The 17,462-nt window shown below is 30.4% G+C and overlaps 2 protein-coding genes across 2 annotated transcripts; both read right to left on the bottom strand.

The window, feature by feature from the left end:
- LOC105800591 (cellulose synthase-like protein G3) lies at positions 1-6,674 on the bottom strand. The gene is made up of 8 exons (XM_012631797.2): positions 6,014-6,674; positions 4,143-4,247; positions 2,355-2,474; positions 2,035-2,247; positions 1,697-1,799; positions 1,195-1,367; positions 763-1,113; positions 1-687 (listed from the first exon to the last, which is right to left on the bottom strand). Exons 1-8 carry the CDS (start codon positions 6,614-6,616, stop codon positions 130-132), a joined length of 2,226 nt encoding a protein of 741 aa, XP_012487251.1. The 5' UTR covers positions 6,617-6,674; the 3' UTR covers positions 1-129.
- A 5,838-nt stretch (positions 6,675-12,512) lies between these two features.
- Positions 12,513-16,698, bottom strand: LOC105800594 (cellulose synthase-like protein E1). Its single transcript, XM_012631802.2, has 8 exons — positions 16,026-16,698; positions 15,720-15,821; positions 15,439-15,558; positions 14,700-14,912; positions 14,491-14,593; positions 13,849-14,021; positions 13,200-13,550; positions 12,513-13,121 (listed from the first exon to the last, which is right to left on the bottom strand). The coding sequence occupies exons 1-8, from the start codon at positions 16,620-16,622 to the stop codon at positions 12,561-12,563; spliced, it is 2,220 nt and encodes a 739-aa protein (XP_012487256.1). The 5' UTR covers positions 16,623-16,698; the 3' UTR covers positions 12,513-12,560.
- Positions 16,699-17,462: the final 764 nt, after the last annotated feature.

The raw sequence follows: 17,462 nt of genomic DNA, 5'->3' as shown, positions 1-17,462 counted from the left end.
TTCAAACGACGACAGAAGCAATGGACATATATAATATCAACCCTTCAAAGTTGAACATACAATAAAAGACATGAAATTACTTATAAATCCTAATCGAGGTTCTTTTTTTTGTTTTCCAAATGCCAGTCTTTAAGACAAAATGGCAGAGCCAATCAACAAGATACACAATGAAAACACACCCGACAACAAAGTAACATATAATGGAATACTGGCCTTATCTCTCCTGATTATCATCCCTTCAATAACTGTATAATTCGAAACCAATATGTAAAACGAAAGAAACATTTGCCCAAACATTTTTTCCCAATATCCGTCTCTATCATTATCAACAACATTCACGACCAAAGCTCTGACAAATGCTGCAATGTTTACAAGAATCACCGTAACCAATGGAGCAAGAAACGTGGTGGCTGTTCGAAAATCAAAAATACCCATCTCATATAGCTTAACTTGTTCATCATCGATTACTTTATTAGTTGGCAAAAAGCTAGCTTCCTTCATGCCAAGCTTATTTAAAACAACATCCAGGCTTCCATAGAAGTAAGATGTTATCGATCTCATCATCCATATTCTCCAATCATTTCTCCATGTCCGTACTTGTCCTCCGGTTGTAACAACTTCATATAAGCTTTTCAAAATAGCCGATACAAAAATGATAAAAAATATGTTGAAACTCGAATCCGAAACCTGTGACATTCAAAAGGTAAAGGCTTGTACTAATCAAGATTAATTAACACGATATCAAATGTGAATACTTTTTACCTTCGGATACAAAGGGATGTCATTGAAAAGACAAAGTTGAGGTATAAAAGCGAAACCCCAAAGAGAGAGACAATTAAGAAGTGGCATGAATGCAAGTTCTGAATAGCACATAAATTGTACCCAAGACATCTTTAAAGGACCATAAATGAGAGGGCAAAACTTAGAAATTGCAACACTAGTAAGCCCGGATGCCCATCTTGTCCATTGAATTGATACTTCATTAAAATTTGTGGTGGCTGTCCCTAAGAACTGTGGCTTTTTGGGATAAAGATACACTGATTTCCAACCTTTACGATGTAAAGAAAATCCAGTGAAGTAATCTTCCACCACACAAAAGTACAAGAAACCCACCTACATAAAAGGATGGTTAATTAATATTCATGTATGACAATTATAATCCAAAACCAACTTTTATTGTTAGTGTATACTTGCCGTCGAACCCCATGATGTCTGATGTTCATAACTGCAGGAAGCTAAAACGTTGGCCTTTTCCAGCAACATTCTCGAAGATTCCCCATCGTTTATGAAACCAGGCTTATACTCTTCGACTAGGGTTTTAATGAAATCATTGGATGGACCAAATGATCTCTTAAGTGCCATGAGTTCTATATTAACAAGTTGATGGTTATTAGATATTCAACTTGTCTACTTTTTATGTACTAAAGGAAAAAGAAAGTCATAACTTACATTTAAGTTTATGAATATTTTCATATATTTTAATTGAATTATTTTTTAATTTGAACATTAATTTGGCTTAATTTTTCAACTTCACAATTTAACAAAATCATAGTAACAATCTAAAATGAGTCAAGGAAAGATCGAGCAAATATTTTCGAAGTTAGGGACAAAGGATAAAATAATTTTCAAGCTCAGATGGTATAAGGGTGAGCAAAAAATTTTATCCCTAAAGCTCTGTAGTAACAATTTAACTAACCTTGTTGCTTGCTGAAACTACCCAATAAAGCCTCCCTCTTTATATATAAGTTCGAACCTGATATCGTTGGTCCTCCGACGCCATCAAAACCGTGCCAAAGTATCTGAATTCGAGGTGAAAAAATTTAATAAAATAGTCAACCACCACCCATTCTCATCAAATTTAAATATAAATTTATTAGCAACTGACGGGTCTAAGAGTAAAAAATTCGATATCTCTCAAGCAAATAGAGTTCCATTTAAAAGTCCCACCTAACTAGTCTCTGGATTTAGTCGGACTCATCTTAGACCAATATATATATATGCATATATAATTTGTAGAAGATGTCAATTATTGACCTTGAATAAATGTCGAATTTGGCTGTCGTAGATGTCGTCTTGACATATATTTCGAAATGTTTGAGGGAATTGCACAAATGCTATAGAAGAAGGTGTTTGGGGATCGCAATAATAACACATTGCTTGCCTAACTGAAGTTGGGTCATTGCAGTACATGTCGCAGTCAAGCATTAGAATATATGGAGAATTGCTTATTATCGCTGAGACTCGAAGCTGGTAGCAACACGACATAAACACGACGTGAAATATTAATGTATTAGCTAGCAAAGAAGAAAAAAAAAAATTTTAAATGTGACACGGAGTGTGAAGAGATGGTATACAAGGACGTTGAGGGCTCCAGCCTTGAAATTATGATGATGAGAAGGCCTTTTCTCACGAGAAACATAAACAAGTAGAGGTATTTTAACTTCATCTTCCTCTTTGGAATGTTCATTTATAACCTGAAAAATAATATAAGACAAATTTTCAATTAAACTATAGTTTTTATCATCAATTGCTTTGCATTTGTATATCATGTTTTGATGGAATCCAACATTTATTTTTTAAGAGTTTATAAGTACAAATAACATAAGTATAGTACAACCAAATGTTTGACCAATTACGAAATAGAATTAAACTATTATAATGCAGAAATGGATGAAGAATTAAAATAATCCGAACAAAATTTACTCATTGAATTACTCAATAGACTTATTCAATGGTTGAGTTATTTATCCAAACCCGAAGACCCACCCAAATTTTTGAGTTATTTATCCAAACCCGAAGGCTCACCCAAATTTTGAGAGGGTTTAGGCAAAAATATTAAATTCAAAAAGTGGGATTGGACAAAAAAAATAGGCACATTTAAAATATAGTCCAGACACAATAAAGGCCCAAGCCTAACTCGACTCATTTTCTAAGTTTTTTTGTAATATATTATGTAATTTATAACACATAAAAATTAAATTTATAATATACAATACAATAATATAAACATTAAAAGATATATTAAATATTTAAATTTAAAATGGTATGAATATTTTTTTAAAAATTTGGATTAGTTATTTACTAAAATGGTAAACTTTGGTACTATTTGAAATTCATCAAATCAAATCAAACTTAGACAAGTAGAAAGTGTATTAATATTATAAATAAATCTGACTCGATCCTAACTCATTGAAACTGTTATTTTGATGGTTTTTTAGAGTTGAAATATATTGATTGAGATGGTATTGTGGTTTTGAATTGTGTTTGGTTACCATTAAACTCATTTTGTTTTTGCTAAAGCTAGGTTGGTTCCGGATTGTTCTCTTCTCCCTTACCTGGATGGTGGTGAGATATATGAGAAAAATTCTTTAGGATTTGGTGGATTGAGCGTGGTGTTTCATGTGGTTTGAGTGGCGAGGTGTAATGGCATTGTGATATTGTCGTTCCTAAATTTTGATTGTTCTCATCTTTGATATCGAATGGGCAATGTATTGGTGATGTGTTGGTACAATTCGCTCCCATGAATAAGGGGTGATTATCAACAATCAATATGACATTTTGCTTTGTAGTTACTTTTGCTTTGAAGACCTTTCAGTTAAGTGGTAGTCCAGCTGAAATTTTGTTAACAATAGAGGGTGCTAATCGGGTGGCTATTTAGGTCGTCTTTGAAGGATTTCGGTGATGATATCTTTCATGCGTGATGGCACTTAAGCTGGTTCTATTGTGGTTGTTTCTGACTTGACGATGCTGATTACTGTCTGATGTTGTATGATGCTATTTGTTTAGCTTGCACTTTATTGCTAATTTTTATCAGCATTGCATTGCATTGCATTGCAGTGTTGTATTTGTTTTTGAGCTATCCAATTATCATTTGGTGTCGTCTTGTTTCGGGATTTGGATTATGAGTTTTGTAGGCATTAGCTGGAACACATATTTTGAGGTGATATTGCTTTGTACGTAGTTGAGGAATTCTGTTGTTTCATACCATACCTTTTATTGTCTAATAAAATAAAATTTACTGAAATTATAATATAAATTAACGGCGGCATAGGAATCTTGACCCAAAAGTTATAATTTTATTTTTAGTGACATAACTAATTTAATAATAATTAATTACTTAATCAATTGAAATTAAGGGGTACCTCAAGTATTGAAGGATGGTTACGAGCATTGTGTAGGGCGTCACCCGTCGTGGAATGTTGTTGAACAATTCTCCTTATTTCTTGCTTCAAAACCTCGTACTTTTCCTTTCAACACAAAATAAATTTATGTTGAACAATGTGAGTAAAAAAATAAGGTAAGAAATATATTTATAAAAATTAATATTAAAAATAAATAAAATTTTAATTGAAATAATAATTTTTCTTTAAATTTATCAATTTCATTTTTTTAGATTTTACATCATTTATATTCACAAAAATACTTCATATGTTTATTATTTTATAAATAAAAGGGTTTTCAGAATTGATCAACCGAGTTGGATTCGATTTATGGGTAATACCGACTCATTCAACCCTTTAAATATAACATAAATTTAATTTAATAATTATAATCAGAATTAAATTTGTATAATTGAATTTTTATGTTTATAATATTATAAGGATTATTATTTGGTACACTAGTCTTGGAAAGTTTCAACTTACAATCGAGTTGAGATTTTACCGTGTGTTCTTAAGTTTAATTTTAAAATTAAAAATAAATAAGACATGTGGCAAAATCTTGATCTCACTTATGAAATAAAAACTTTCTACCGTTTATATATCAAACAATTACCCATATTATAATATTATACGTATGTCCAAAATGGTAATATCTTCTGGTTTCGCTATTAAAGTGATGACATGGATTTTATTTTTATTTTTATTTTATTAGATTTTATCACACCCACAATGTAGATGAACTAAAATATTTTATATTAAAAATATATATTTATAAAATTATTTCAACAAATTATGTTTGGTGAAATGGTGAGAGAAATCTATTCAATTTGCTAGTATTGTGTTCAATTTTAAATAATGTTTTCTAATTTTATTTAAAATATTATTTAAAAGTATTAAAAGACAAAAAAACCCTTATAATAATATAAATTACACTTTAAAGTATGAGTATTTTAGTAATTTCATAACTAAAATTATATTGAGTTGACCCGTGGTACCAACTCAACTAATCATCTTATATATAGTATAGATACTATTACAAAATCAATGCAACATAAAAATCAAATAAATTATATCAAAGTAATAGTAAATTTACATGTCATAATTTTATTTTTAAAAACCATGTCACCACTTTAATGGCACAAACTAATAGTGTTATAATTTTAAACCTATTAATAATATTATAAAAGTTAAAACAAAAACAAAAATCATGTCAAACTAAATTAAAAGATTAAATTTCAAGTTTTAGCATAATTGAGCGACTAGAACCACAATTAAATCTTTATAATTATATATTTTCATCAAAGAGCTAATTTTACTCAAGCGTCCTCAAATTGTTGATTTAAAGGTCATATTTTTAAAATAGTATTGTCCTATCAACTAGGTCCTTCCATCAATTTATCTATGAACTTAACCGTTAAATGTTAATTCGTATAAATGGATGAAATTTTAAATATATATATCTATATCATATAGATAACTTAGATTCGGCTTGTTAAAAAGAATGGATAGTTTTATTCAAGTGTAAGAGAATTATTTATTTTATTTAATATGTTTTATCCAAAGAAACTTATAATATAAATATATACATATTTACTATTTTATCAGTGTGTTTTAATTTTTTAAACCAAGGGTGAGTTTGGATGGACGGTGCGTTTATCTGCGGTTAGTGTAAAAACAGCGGTGGCGGTAAGTTTAGATGCTGTAGCGTGAGACAAAAAGTAAGTTAAACGTACCGCACCGCACCGCACCGCACCCAATCGCCCATCCAAACCCACTCTGACATAAATGCATAGTTGATAATAATTATAATATTTTTGAAGTTTAGTAACAATTTATACGTATCATCAAATTACCTCCATCTTCGTCCTCGCTGCCTTAAACTCGGAACCCTCAAAGTTTCCACTGTCAACTTCGGAGCTTGAAAAATAAACGTCCGGACAGGCAGTCACAAGATCATATTTCCTACAAAACGGAACCCAATACCTCGCAAAGTTCCAAGCCTCCTTCGTACAACGCAACGTCGCATCGGAGCCAGCATCGTCGGAAACATAAACATGAAGCTTTTCCGGTGGATAATCCAACGCCATGGCTGATACCACAGTGTTCATAACTTCCACACTCGGCTCCTTGTTAGGATCGGCGGTGCAAATGAACACATCAATGGCAGGAAGCTTATCATCGGCCGGTAGTCTCTCGGGGAATACGGTCCGTGTAACCGGACGCCAACGATAGGATTGTGTAAAGAGCCATGCTAAAGAGAGAAGCAACTCGGAGACGAAGATTAGAAGCCATGGAAGAGTGGGTATGGTGGTGTTTTTGGGGTGTTGAAAAAAGAAAGAAAGCCTGTAATGAATCAAGAACAGTAAGGCTATGGAATGGAGGAATGCATGGGCTCTGTTGATGATGATGGAAGTTTTGTTTACATGGTATACATGCAAAGGGACAGATTTCTCCATGGATGATTGCTTGAATTTTATTGATTGATTTAGCTCAAGCAATGAATAAATAGATAATACATGGCAATGATTTTGCTCACAATTATTTGTCAAGGAAATATTTTTCACGTGCGATACTTAATAAATTCATAGACTAATAGGTCTCAATAATCTCCTAATTAATAACTTTTATATTTAAAGTTATTCGATTGATATGTATATTATTATTAGTATAAAAATATAAATTTAAGTGCATGAAACATATTATTTTCTTAGATAAACGTGAAACAAACAGATTACTATGCTCGAAGGATCTGCTTAATAATGCTTCAAATGATTATTTTTCCAATAAATAAATAATTACAGCAACGTGATTTAGAATGATAAAATTAAGATATGGTTGATGAGCAGCTCATGCACGCAAAGATATTCCATTAAGTTTAAAGGAAATTTATTACAAAAGATGGAGCTGAAAATGTCAACAGCAGAAAATAAATTAATTGCTTTTCTTTAATATTTTCGAGAATTTTATTTGTTAAAAAAATCAAATAGAGCTTTCCTATCAGATTCGATGCATACGTTTAACCTTTATTTAGGAAAGTAAAAACAATCTCTTTAAAACAATCCAATACCCTTACTAGTGACATTCCATTAATAAGAAAATACAGATAACTACTTCTTCTATTTACGAAAATTTTAAGTTTAGTATTATAACAATTAAAAATTTTAAATTCAAACCTATTATTCTTTAATTTAAAATTTTGAGATTATATATAAATAGGTATAAATTAAATTAATAAAATAGTAACTATCACTAAAACAACAATTCAATCTTTTTCATTAGAGTTGAAAGTTCATCTCAATCATTGCAATTCATTCACACACAGAAAAACCATGAAATTTATGAAATTGGTTTTTTAAATTTTCAATATATTTAATCTGTATAGTTATAAAATAGTTATTTGAATTTGGTGTTATTAATTAAATAATACGATGGATTCAAATATTAAAAAAAACTTTTTAAATTTTAAAACATAAAAATATGGATACAAAAGTTAAATACTTTGATTAATAAATTTTAAATTTTTACAATTTTTAATTTATAGAACTATTCGCTTCAAATCTTTCTAATATTTATTTTACGATTCATAAAATTCATTTTACACAGTTCGTGACTACTTTTTTAATATTATCATCCCAAACTTAAATTCTTTTCCTTTTGGAATTCATATCTATTTTACAAGTTGTGAAAATTATTTTTTTATTTTCAATAGTTTTATTTGAATAAGATGTATAATTTAATATGTAAATCACTTTTTTTATAAAAGAAATAATTTTTATACTTTGTAATATATTTTAAAAATTCAACGAGAAAAATTGAGAAAAATTATCAAATTTTGAGAATAATGTAGACAAAAAATTTAGATACTAAATTGAGAAATATTACCAAAATTTGCGACTAAATATTACTTTATCAATTTATCCATTAAAATGATAAACTTGCGTTTAAATGTACTCCAAAATTTATAATTATTTTTATATGTAAAAAATTCTGACTCCGTTAATATAAATATGATGGTATATAATATAAACTTATATATACTTAAAATATGAATCTATGAAAATAGTAGTAATTATTGAGACATGTTATACAACTTTAAAAAATATGTAGTTTAAGTAACTTTAGGCAGGTCATTTGAGAGGGGATTTCCACTCTATTTTTTGAACGGGAAGACCGTCTTTCTCCTTCTTAATTTCCGTTGATAGGGTGTATCAACAAGACAAATATTCTAATTCATTTATGAATTTAAGAAAAATAAAATTTAATAATAGATAAATAAATCACAATAAATGCAAACTATACTTAATGTACCTCAATTATTGAAGGTAGTCACTAGTATCATCGATGGCATCATTTGTGATAACAGTTCATTACCCAAAAACAAAATAATTCATGTGATTGCTTACGCGTGCATGAAGCGACAAACAATTACCATCATATTCATAAGAATTTCACAATAGTCACTTCCATTGATATATAATCAACTATTTCAAAAATTTGTCTCAATAATCTCTCTTTCCTAATTTTTTTGAACCAAACCAAACAATCAACAAGTAAGCTGTAGTTTATCCTAACACAATTCCCTTAATTCAATTTACTTAGAATATAATTAAGCAAATTAACCATCAATGCTTTGTTTAGAATTTGCATTAATTATTAAAACACTATAATTATAATTTTTACCAAAAAATAATATAATTATATCTGAAAAAATGAAAATAAAGCAAAAGAAGAAGACTCAATCAATTCAATAGAGATTTGTGGATTTTAAGATCTTCCATTTGTCTTACTTGCTGCCCAACTTAATCCGCCTGCAAAATAATTGATAAAAATATTGTAAAAATGGCTATAAAGCCATAACAACCGAGTGTAAACAGGGGGTCGAAAAATCAACAGAAAAGAAAAAAAATATCAATAAAAACAGAGAAATCTTCAAGAAGGTTTACTTCTATTTTACGTTTTAATCTATTTCTATTTTATTTCTTTTACTTTACCTTTTATTTTTTTTCATATATACTAGATAAAAAAAAGGGATACGAGCGGACCTATATTCGGGTTTCCGACGCCGTGGACGGCCGAGGAAGTCGCCTCCGAGGATAGGCGGCTAGACCTGTCCATGGGCCGGGCCGGGACGGGTTCAGGCCGGGCCCGGAAAAAATTTGGCCCAACTCTTAGGCCCGGGCCCGGCCCGGCCCGAAATATGGGCCTGAAATTTTGCCCCGGCCCGGGAAAAAATAAAAAGCCCGAGCCCGGCCCGGTTTTTAATAAACACAAAAAAATATTTTAAAAGTAAAAAAATAAAAATAAAAATTTTTAAAATTTAAAAATAAAAATAAAAATATATATTTATTATATTCGAGTCGGGCCGGGCCAAGCCCGGGCCAAAAAAGTTGAACCCGAGCCCGGCCCATTTTTTAAACGGGCCTCGTTTTTTACCCAAGCCCATATTTCGGGCCTATATTTTTACCCAAACCCTCCCATATTTCGGGCGGGCCGTCGGGCCTGGCCGGGCCGGGCCACCCGGCCCATGGACAGGTCTATAGGCGGCTGGAAACCGAAAGGTTTCTCGAGCTTTTGGGGCCTTTTGGTTAATTTCTTTGGGGATTTTAAACACAAATTCGGGCTTAGGGGGTTAGATAAAGCTAGATCTAAAATTTTCCTCGTCGTCGCCGATGGCCGGCGGCCGACGATGGCCATACCTTTGGCCGGGCTCTGGGGAGTGAATGGGGGGTTAGGGAGGTTTTTCTGATTTTTTTTTTTTGTTTGAAAGAAGGGAGAAATGAAAAATTTTGAATAAAATTTGGCTTTTATAGCACACATAAAACGACGTAGTTTCACTTGGGGGTTTTAGTGCTAAAACGACACCGTTTGGCGCGACCTGCGGGCGACTCGACCCGTACCCAAGGATCCGCGTGTTTCCATACTAATGGGATATTTGCTTGGCGAGTCCTTTTGTTTCTCTCGTGGTTTTCGATCCTGTCCTCTTTTTATTTTTTCATTTTACCACATAATTTTAATTCTCTTTCAATTTAGTCCATATGCTGACCCCCAGGGAATGACGCGTGGGCGACTTGGGTTTTATTGCCAATTTGGGCCTCGTTAGTTATCACGCATATCGTTTTGGTCCTTTCTCTTCTATGTGTTACTAATTTGCCCTAAAATTCTGTCTAGTTTCATTTTATTTTTTAATTTTAAATTATTTTTGAAATATTTTTTTTATTTTTTATTTTTAAAATTATTTTTTGGTATTTATTAAAAATGGTTCGGGCCGGGCCAGGCTCGGGCTTAGGATTTTATTCCCGGGCCTGGACAAAATTCTAGGCCCATATTTTGGGTCGGGCCGGGCCTAGGCCTAGGAGGCGGGCCGAAAATTTTTTGGCCCGGCCCGGCCCATGGACACCTCTATCCGTATGTTATTTTAATTATTTTATTACTAAATTATTTATTTTAATACTATTATTATTATATAATATCACTAATATTGTATTATTATTATTATTACCAAATATTTATAATATATACATGCACATATTTTACAATCCGTACATATCCATACACATATATGTCTTTTATATTTTATAACTTCAAATATATATATGCTTACATTTTATGGTATATACATACGCACATATTTCTAATTTTATAAACATGTATGTATATATATTTACATATATTTCATAATTTTATATATATCTATATACATATATACACATTTTAATTTACATACACATATATGTTTATATGCATACTTACATATATTTTTATATTGCATAATATTTAAAATATATATACATATTTTTATTTTCATGAATACATACACATACTTATATGTTTTTATATTTTCATATAATTTATATATATACCTACATATTTTTAGATATATACATACTCATGTTTTTACGCTTTATAATTTATATATATACATAGATATGCATATTCGTTTATATATATATATATATATATATATATACATTCACACATTTTATAATTTATAACTTAAATATATTGATATACATACATTAATATTTATCTTTTATTATTCGTATTGTTATTGTAGTTCTATTTGACATTTATTTATTTATTTGTGTGTTCGTCATTATTTTTAGGAATTGCTTTAGTTCCTTTTTATTTACTTATTATTTCATATATACTTGATTTGTTTTTTATGTATTTTATTTTTTTATTGTTGCTCATTTTAGTTATGCTTGTATTATCATTATCATTTTGTTACACATATTAATATTGTGTTTATTCCTACCATTTTATGTTAAATTAATTTTATTTAATGTAAATCATGGCTTTAAAATAAGAAAAATTTCGTATTTTGAGATTCGAAAAGATCGTATCTTAACTTACGGGGTTTCGACTTTCTCGACGAATTCAAATATACGAATCTTTTCAAACTTAAGTTTTTTTTTTAAATCTCGGAAATTATTAAAAGATCGTGTTCTAACTTATGGGACATGATTTCTTTTCTAAACCCTAGATCATCAAATATCTTTCAAAATAAATAATTTTTTTTGCATTTATTCACGTATCGAGAATTCAAGACATTGTATCCTAACTTACGGAATATAATTTTTTTCTCGATTAACGTGAAATTTGCTCTTTTTCTCGAAATTTTTAGCATTTCAACAAAGGATAATGTTTTGGATCTTTTTTAAATTTTCAATCTTCGACACTAAGACACTAATTAATCAACTAGGTACCAATTTTGGGCGATACGAGGGTATTAATCCTTCCTCGTACGTAACCGACTTTCGAACCCGTTTTTTGATTTTCATGGACCAAAATTGCTGTTTTGATAAAACCAAATTGTTTATTAAAACAACTATTTTTCCAGGTGGCTCGATCACACCTCATCAAAAAATATTGGTAGCGACTCCTATTTTTATTTTTATTTTTCAAATCCCAAGTTAACCCCTTTTTATCAAAAAAAAAATGGTTTCAACAATAAAAATGGAGAAGTGCTCAAAAACCAATGAAACAACCATCTTGACCCAAGTCAACGATGTTATTCCATCCCAAAACTCCTATGGAACAATCAACACAAGCTCGTTCAACCATACCTCGAACATTATGAGCACAACACAGAGAAGACAATCAAAATCCAAAAGCACCAAAAAGACAGACCTAATTCATAAACACCCATCAACTTAATTTCCAAACCATAAAATGCAAAAGACACAAGAGAAGAGGAATCACCTTCAAGAGGCCAAAGGCATTACCTCTAATGAGGTTTTTCTATGAAATAAATTATTTTTTGTTGAGAAAAAAAATGCACAAACATAAATGATCGACATATATATATAATATCATCCCTTCAATAATTCAACATACAATAAAAACATGAAATAACTTAGAAATCTTAATAAAGGTTTTTTATTTTTCCAATGTCAGAATTTAACACAAAATGACAGAGCCAATCAACAAGATAAATACTGAAAACACAACAGACCACAAAGTAGCAGATAATGGAATACTAGCCTTGTCTTTCCTTATAATCATCCCTTCAATAATTGCATAATTCGAAACCAATATGTAAAACGAAAGAAACATTTGGCCGAACATCTTTTCCCAGTACCGATCTCCATTATCATCCACAACCAAAGCTTTGAAAACAGCTCCAACAAATGCTGCAAAGTTTACGAGAATAACTGTAACCAATGGAGCAAGAAACATGGTGGCTGCACGAAAATCAAAAATACCCATCTCGTATAGCTTAACTTGTTCATCATCTGTTACTTTATTGGTTGGCAAAAAGCTAGCTTCCTTTATGCCAAGCTTATCCAAAATAGCATCCAAGCTTCCGTAAGTATAACATGTTACGCATCTCACCATCCATATTCTCCATTCATTTTTCCATACCCTAAATTGATCACCGGTTGTAACAACTTCATATAAGCTTTTTGAAATAGCTGATATGAAAATTATCGAAAATATGTTGAAGTTCGAGTCCGAAATCTGTGGCACAAAAAAGAAGTAAAAGGTCTGTCCTAATCGAGAATAACTAATATGATGTCAAATATGAATGCTTTTTACCTTCGGGTACAAAGGGATGCCATTGAAGAGACAAAGTTGAGGTATAAGAGCAAAACCCCAAATAGAGAGACAATAAAGAAGAGGCATACATGCAACTTCTAAATAGCACATAAGATGAACCAAAGACATCTTTAGAGGCCCACAAATGAGAGGGCAAAACCTAGAAATAGCAACACTAGTAAGCCCAGATACCCATCTTGTCCATTGAATTGATGCTTCATTAAAATTTGTGGTGGCTGTCCCTAAGAATTGTAGCCGTTTGGGATAAAGATACACTGATTTCCAACCTTTACGATGTAAAGTAAATCCAGTGAAGTAATCTTCCAACACACAAAAGTACAAAAAACCCACCTGCATAAACATATATAAAAGGGTTCATTACACCAAACATATCCAAACTATTGTCTATAGCATAAATTAGTCCCTAAATTTTAAAATATTCTAATCGAATCCTCAAAGTATCAATATTGCATCAGTCATATTCTTCTATCAGTCTAACCATCAAATTGTAAATACATGTGTAACTAAAACACAATAATTAATTTGTAAACATATGTGTATCAATCATACAAATAGTTTAGATTTAATATGTTTAAAAAATTATACAATATTATTAAAATTTAAGAGAAAGAAGCTAATGTATACTTACCTTTGTACCCCATGTTGTTTGATCTTCATACGAGCAAGAGGCTAAAACATTGGCATGTTCTAGCAACATCCTTGAAGATTCTCCATCTTCTATGAAACATGGCTTATAGTCTTCGACTAGGGTTTTAATGAAGTCATTGGATGGACCAAATGATCTTTTGAGTGCCATAAGATCTATATTAACGTGTCATTAGTTATAACATTTGCAATTTATCAATTTCTTACGTCCTAAAAAAAACTTGTTAACAATTTATGCTACACTTGATTAGAGATAAAAAAAACTTGATCGAGATTGAGGCGGGCAAAAAATCACCCACCTCATTGGCATCTCTACATAATTAAATATATATATGTTGAGAATCACCTTGCCTAACCCTACTCATATACAATAATTCATATTTAATAATAAAATTAATCTTTTATTAAATATATAGAAATATTAAAATAAAATATTTTTTAAAAAATTATTTTTATTTTAATACTGAAATGAATTTTTGGGTCAAGGCAAGCCTCCCTCACTTCAAACTTAAGCAAAATAATAATAATAATTTATTATATTTTCATATCAATATAAAAACCTTTAATTCAGTAGTAATAACTCTTTTTTTTTCTGGTTTAAAGTAGTAACAACAATTTGACTCACCTTGTTGCTTACTAAAACTGCCTAATAATGCTTCCCTCTTTATATAAAAGTTTGTACCCGATATTGTTGGTCCTCCGGCACCATCGAAACCATGCCATTGTATCTGAATTCAAAGGAGAAAAATGAATAAAACAATCGACCACCACTACTTCTCATCAAATTAAAAGATCAATTTTAATATATACACACACAAGATCTTAGTTATCAACCTTGAATACAAATCGAAGTTGGCTGTCATAGATGTCGTCTTCACTAATATTTCGAAATGTTTGAGGGAATTGCACGAATGCTATAGATTGAGATGTTTGAGGATCACAATAGTAACACATTGCTTGCCTAGCTGAAGTTGGATCATTGCAATGCATGTCACAGTCAAGAACTAGAATATATGGAGAATTGCTTATCGTCGCTGAGACTCGAAGCTAACAGTAAAAAGAAAACAACATAAACATAACATAAGCTATTAATACGTTAGCTAACAAGAAAAAAATGTGACTTGAAGTAGAGTAGGGTGAGTGAGAATCGATGATAACCAAGCTAATTGATCGATTCAGTTAAGTTAGTTAAGGTCTTGATTAAAATGATTAAGTTAATCGGATTAAATTTCATAACCCAATTAACTAACCTTGTTGATGTGTGAAATATCAAACATGTTTAGTATTGTATTCTCTGTACTTGCCCTTGCCCAGGGGGCTTACGGGAATGTATTGTTAATATTTTATTCCCCTTCTCTAAAGAGGATTTTGTTTTTTATTTAAAAGAGACTATAGTAAAAAAATAATTGATTAATCGACAAAACCAATTGAACTGAAAAGTATCAAATCAGTTTAGTGAGATCAATTAAGCTTATATTAATTTATCGATTTAATTATAGTTAAAGAAAATCAATCAAACTTATAATCAAACCAATCAAATTAAACAATTACTCATAAATCTAAAGTGACATACAAGGACATTAAGGGCTCCGGCTTTGAAATTATGACGACGAGAAGGTCTTTTCTCACGAGAAACATAAACAAGTACAGGTATTTTAACTTCGTCTTTCTCTTTGTGATACTCGTTTATAACCTGCAAAATAATTTGTGACTTTTTATCATCAATTATTTTTCTAATAACATCATATTGTTTTAAATATAAAAAAAAAGTATAAATAGTAATAAAATTATCTTAAACTTTCTTATGAATATAATAAAATGGCAATTAAAATGAATTGAAATTAGGGGATATACCTCGATTATTGATGAGTGGTCAAGTTTATTGTTGACGGTGACATCCCTATGATATTCTTGCACAATTCTCCTTATCCGTTGCTTCAAAATCTCGTATTTTTCCTTAACCGAAAAAATAAATAAACTTTAATTTATCACTTCTGGATTTTTAATAAAATTATATTTTAATTCTCCATAAAAATATATAATTTAATTTTGGTATAAAAAATTTTCATAATCCACTGGTAGTGGTCTTTAATTAGCAAAGCAAAGTTTGCAATAAGTATATAATGTATATGAATAATGTATAAATTTGCAGTATATTACTTCCATCTTTTTCCTCTCTGCCTTGAACTCAGAAGAACCCTTAAAGCCATCTTCGGAGCTGGAAAAATAAACGTCCGGACAAGCAGTCACGAGGCCATATTTCCTACAAAAAGGAACCCAATACCTGGCAAAGTTCCAAGCCTCCTTCATACAACGCAACGTTGCATCGGAGCCAGCGTCGTCGGAAACATAAACATGAAGCTTTTCCGGTGGATAATCCAACGCCATAGCCGATATCACAGTATTCATAACTTCCACACTCGGCTCCTTGTTAGGATCCGCAGTGCAAATGAAAATATCAATGGCCGGAAGCTTATCATCAGCTGGCAATCTCTCGGGGAATACGGTCCGGTAAACAGGGCGCCAACGATGGGATTGTGCAAAGAGCCATGCTAAATAGAGAAGCAACTCGGAGACGAAGATTAGAAGCCATGGAAGAGTGGGGATGGTGATGTTTGGGGGATGTTGGAAAAAGAAGGAAAGCCTGTAATGAATCAAGAACAGTATGGCTATGGAATGGAGGATAGCATGGGTTCTGTTGACGATGATGGAGATTTTGTGTCCATGGCATTCATGCGTATGTACATAGTTCTCCATGGATGATTGTCGATTGCGATTTTGCCTCCACGAACTCCAAAACCTTTAATAAATTTGAAGTGTACTTATCCACCACATATTATGCATAGGATGCCGATGGATATCTTTTTATTCGTATAATATATTTTTATCTATATTATTATTTATTTTTAAACATCTCAATATAATTTTTTCCATTATTATTTATTTTAAACATCCCATTAAACTAAGGTCCGTTACGTGTAAAAGGTTTTATAGAAAATATTTTCTGCATTTTCTTATATGTGTTTCACAGAAAACAGCTTGGTCAACGGAAAATGACTTACAGGTCAATGGAAAATAAGCATTTTTCCTTATAAAATTACTTACCCTTTTCAAAAGCGTAAGTTATTTTCTGGTAAAGAGCCCTCAATAGATAATTTTATTTTTATATAAAAATTAACTTAAATCAAGTTTAATATTATTATATTAATAATAATTTTTATTTTTATTTTTAAAAATATTTAAAATTATTAAAATATTAATATAAAATATTATATTTTTAATATTATTAAACATACGTATTTAATTATTTATATTTAGTCATATAATAAATTATTAATATAATTAACATAATTTGTTGTTTTTAATAAATTATTTAATATTTAAATTTTATTTTAATAGTAAATTTTAAAATAATAATTTTAAATAATATTATTCACATATTATTGAAAATATCAATATTAATATTTTAATACTAAATATTTATTACAATTATAAATATATTAATAATAAATGTTTTGTAGTATAAATGTTAAAATATATCATAAGTCTATATTAGACTGTCCATGGGCGGGCGGTGGCCTGCCCGGCCCGACGGCC

Source organism: Gossypium raimondii, chromosome 9, assembly GCF_025698545.1.
Source record: "Gossypium raimondii isolate GPD5lz chromosome 9, ASM2569854v1, whole genome shotgun sequence".
Classification (NCBI taxonomy): Eukaryota; Viridiplantae; Streptophyta; class Magnoliopsida; order Malvales; family Malvaceae; genus Gossypium; species Gossypium raimondii.
The sequence above is the reverse complement of the archived record's forward strand: the minus strand, read 5'-3'. Positions and strand labels throughout refer to the sequence as shown.

Excerpts from the sequence above, each read along its gene's own strand:
- LOC105800594 (XM_012631802.2), bottom strand. The coding sequence starts at position 16,622 with ATGGAGAACTATGTACATACGCATGAATGCCATGGACACAAAATCTCC. Across the intron at positions 14,594-14,699 it reads AACTTCGATTTGTATTCAAG|ATACAATGGCATGGTTTCGA; the intron begins GTTGATAACTAA and ends CTTTGAATTCAG. Across the intron at positions 13,551-13,848 it reads AAACAACATGGGGTACAAAG|GTGGGTTTTTTGTACTTTTG; the intron begins GTAAGTATACAT and ends ATGTTTATGCAG.
- LOC105800591 (XM_012631797.2), bottom strand. The coding sequence starts at position 6,616 with ATGGAGAAATCTGTCCCTTTGCATGTATACCATGTAAACAAAACTTCC. Across the intron at positions 4,248-6,013 it reads CAGCGAGGACGAAGATGGAG|GAAAAGTACGAGGTTTTGAA; the intron begins GTAATTTGATGA and ends TTGTGTTGAAAG. Across the intron at positions 688-762 it reads ACATCCCTTTGTATCCGAAG|GTTTCGGATTCGAGTTTCAA; the intron begins GTAAAAAGTATT and ends TGAATGTCACAG.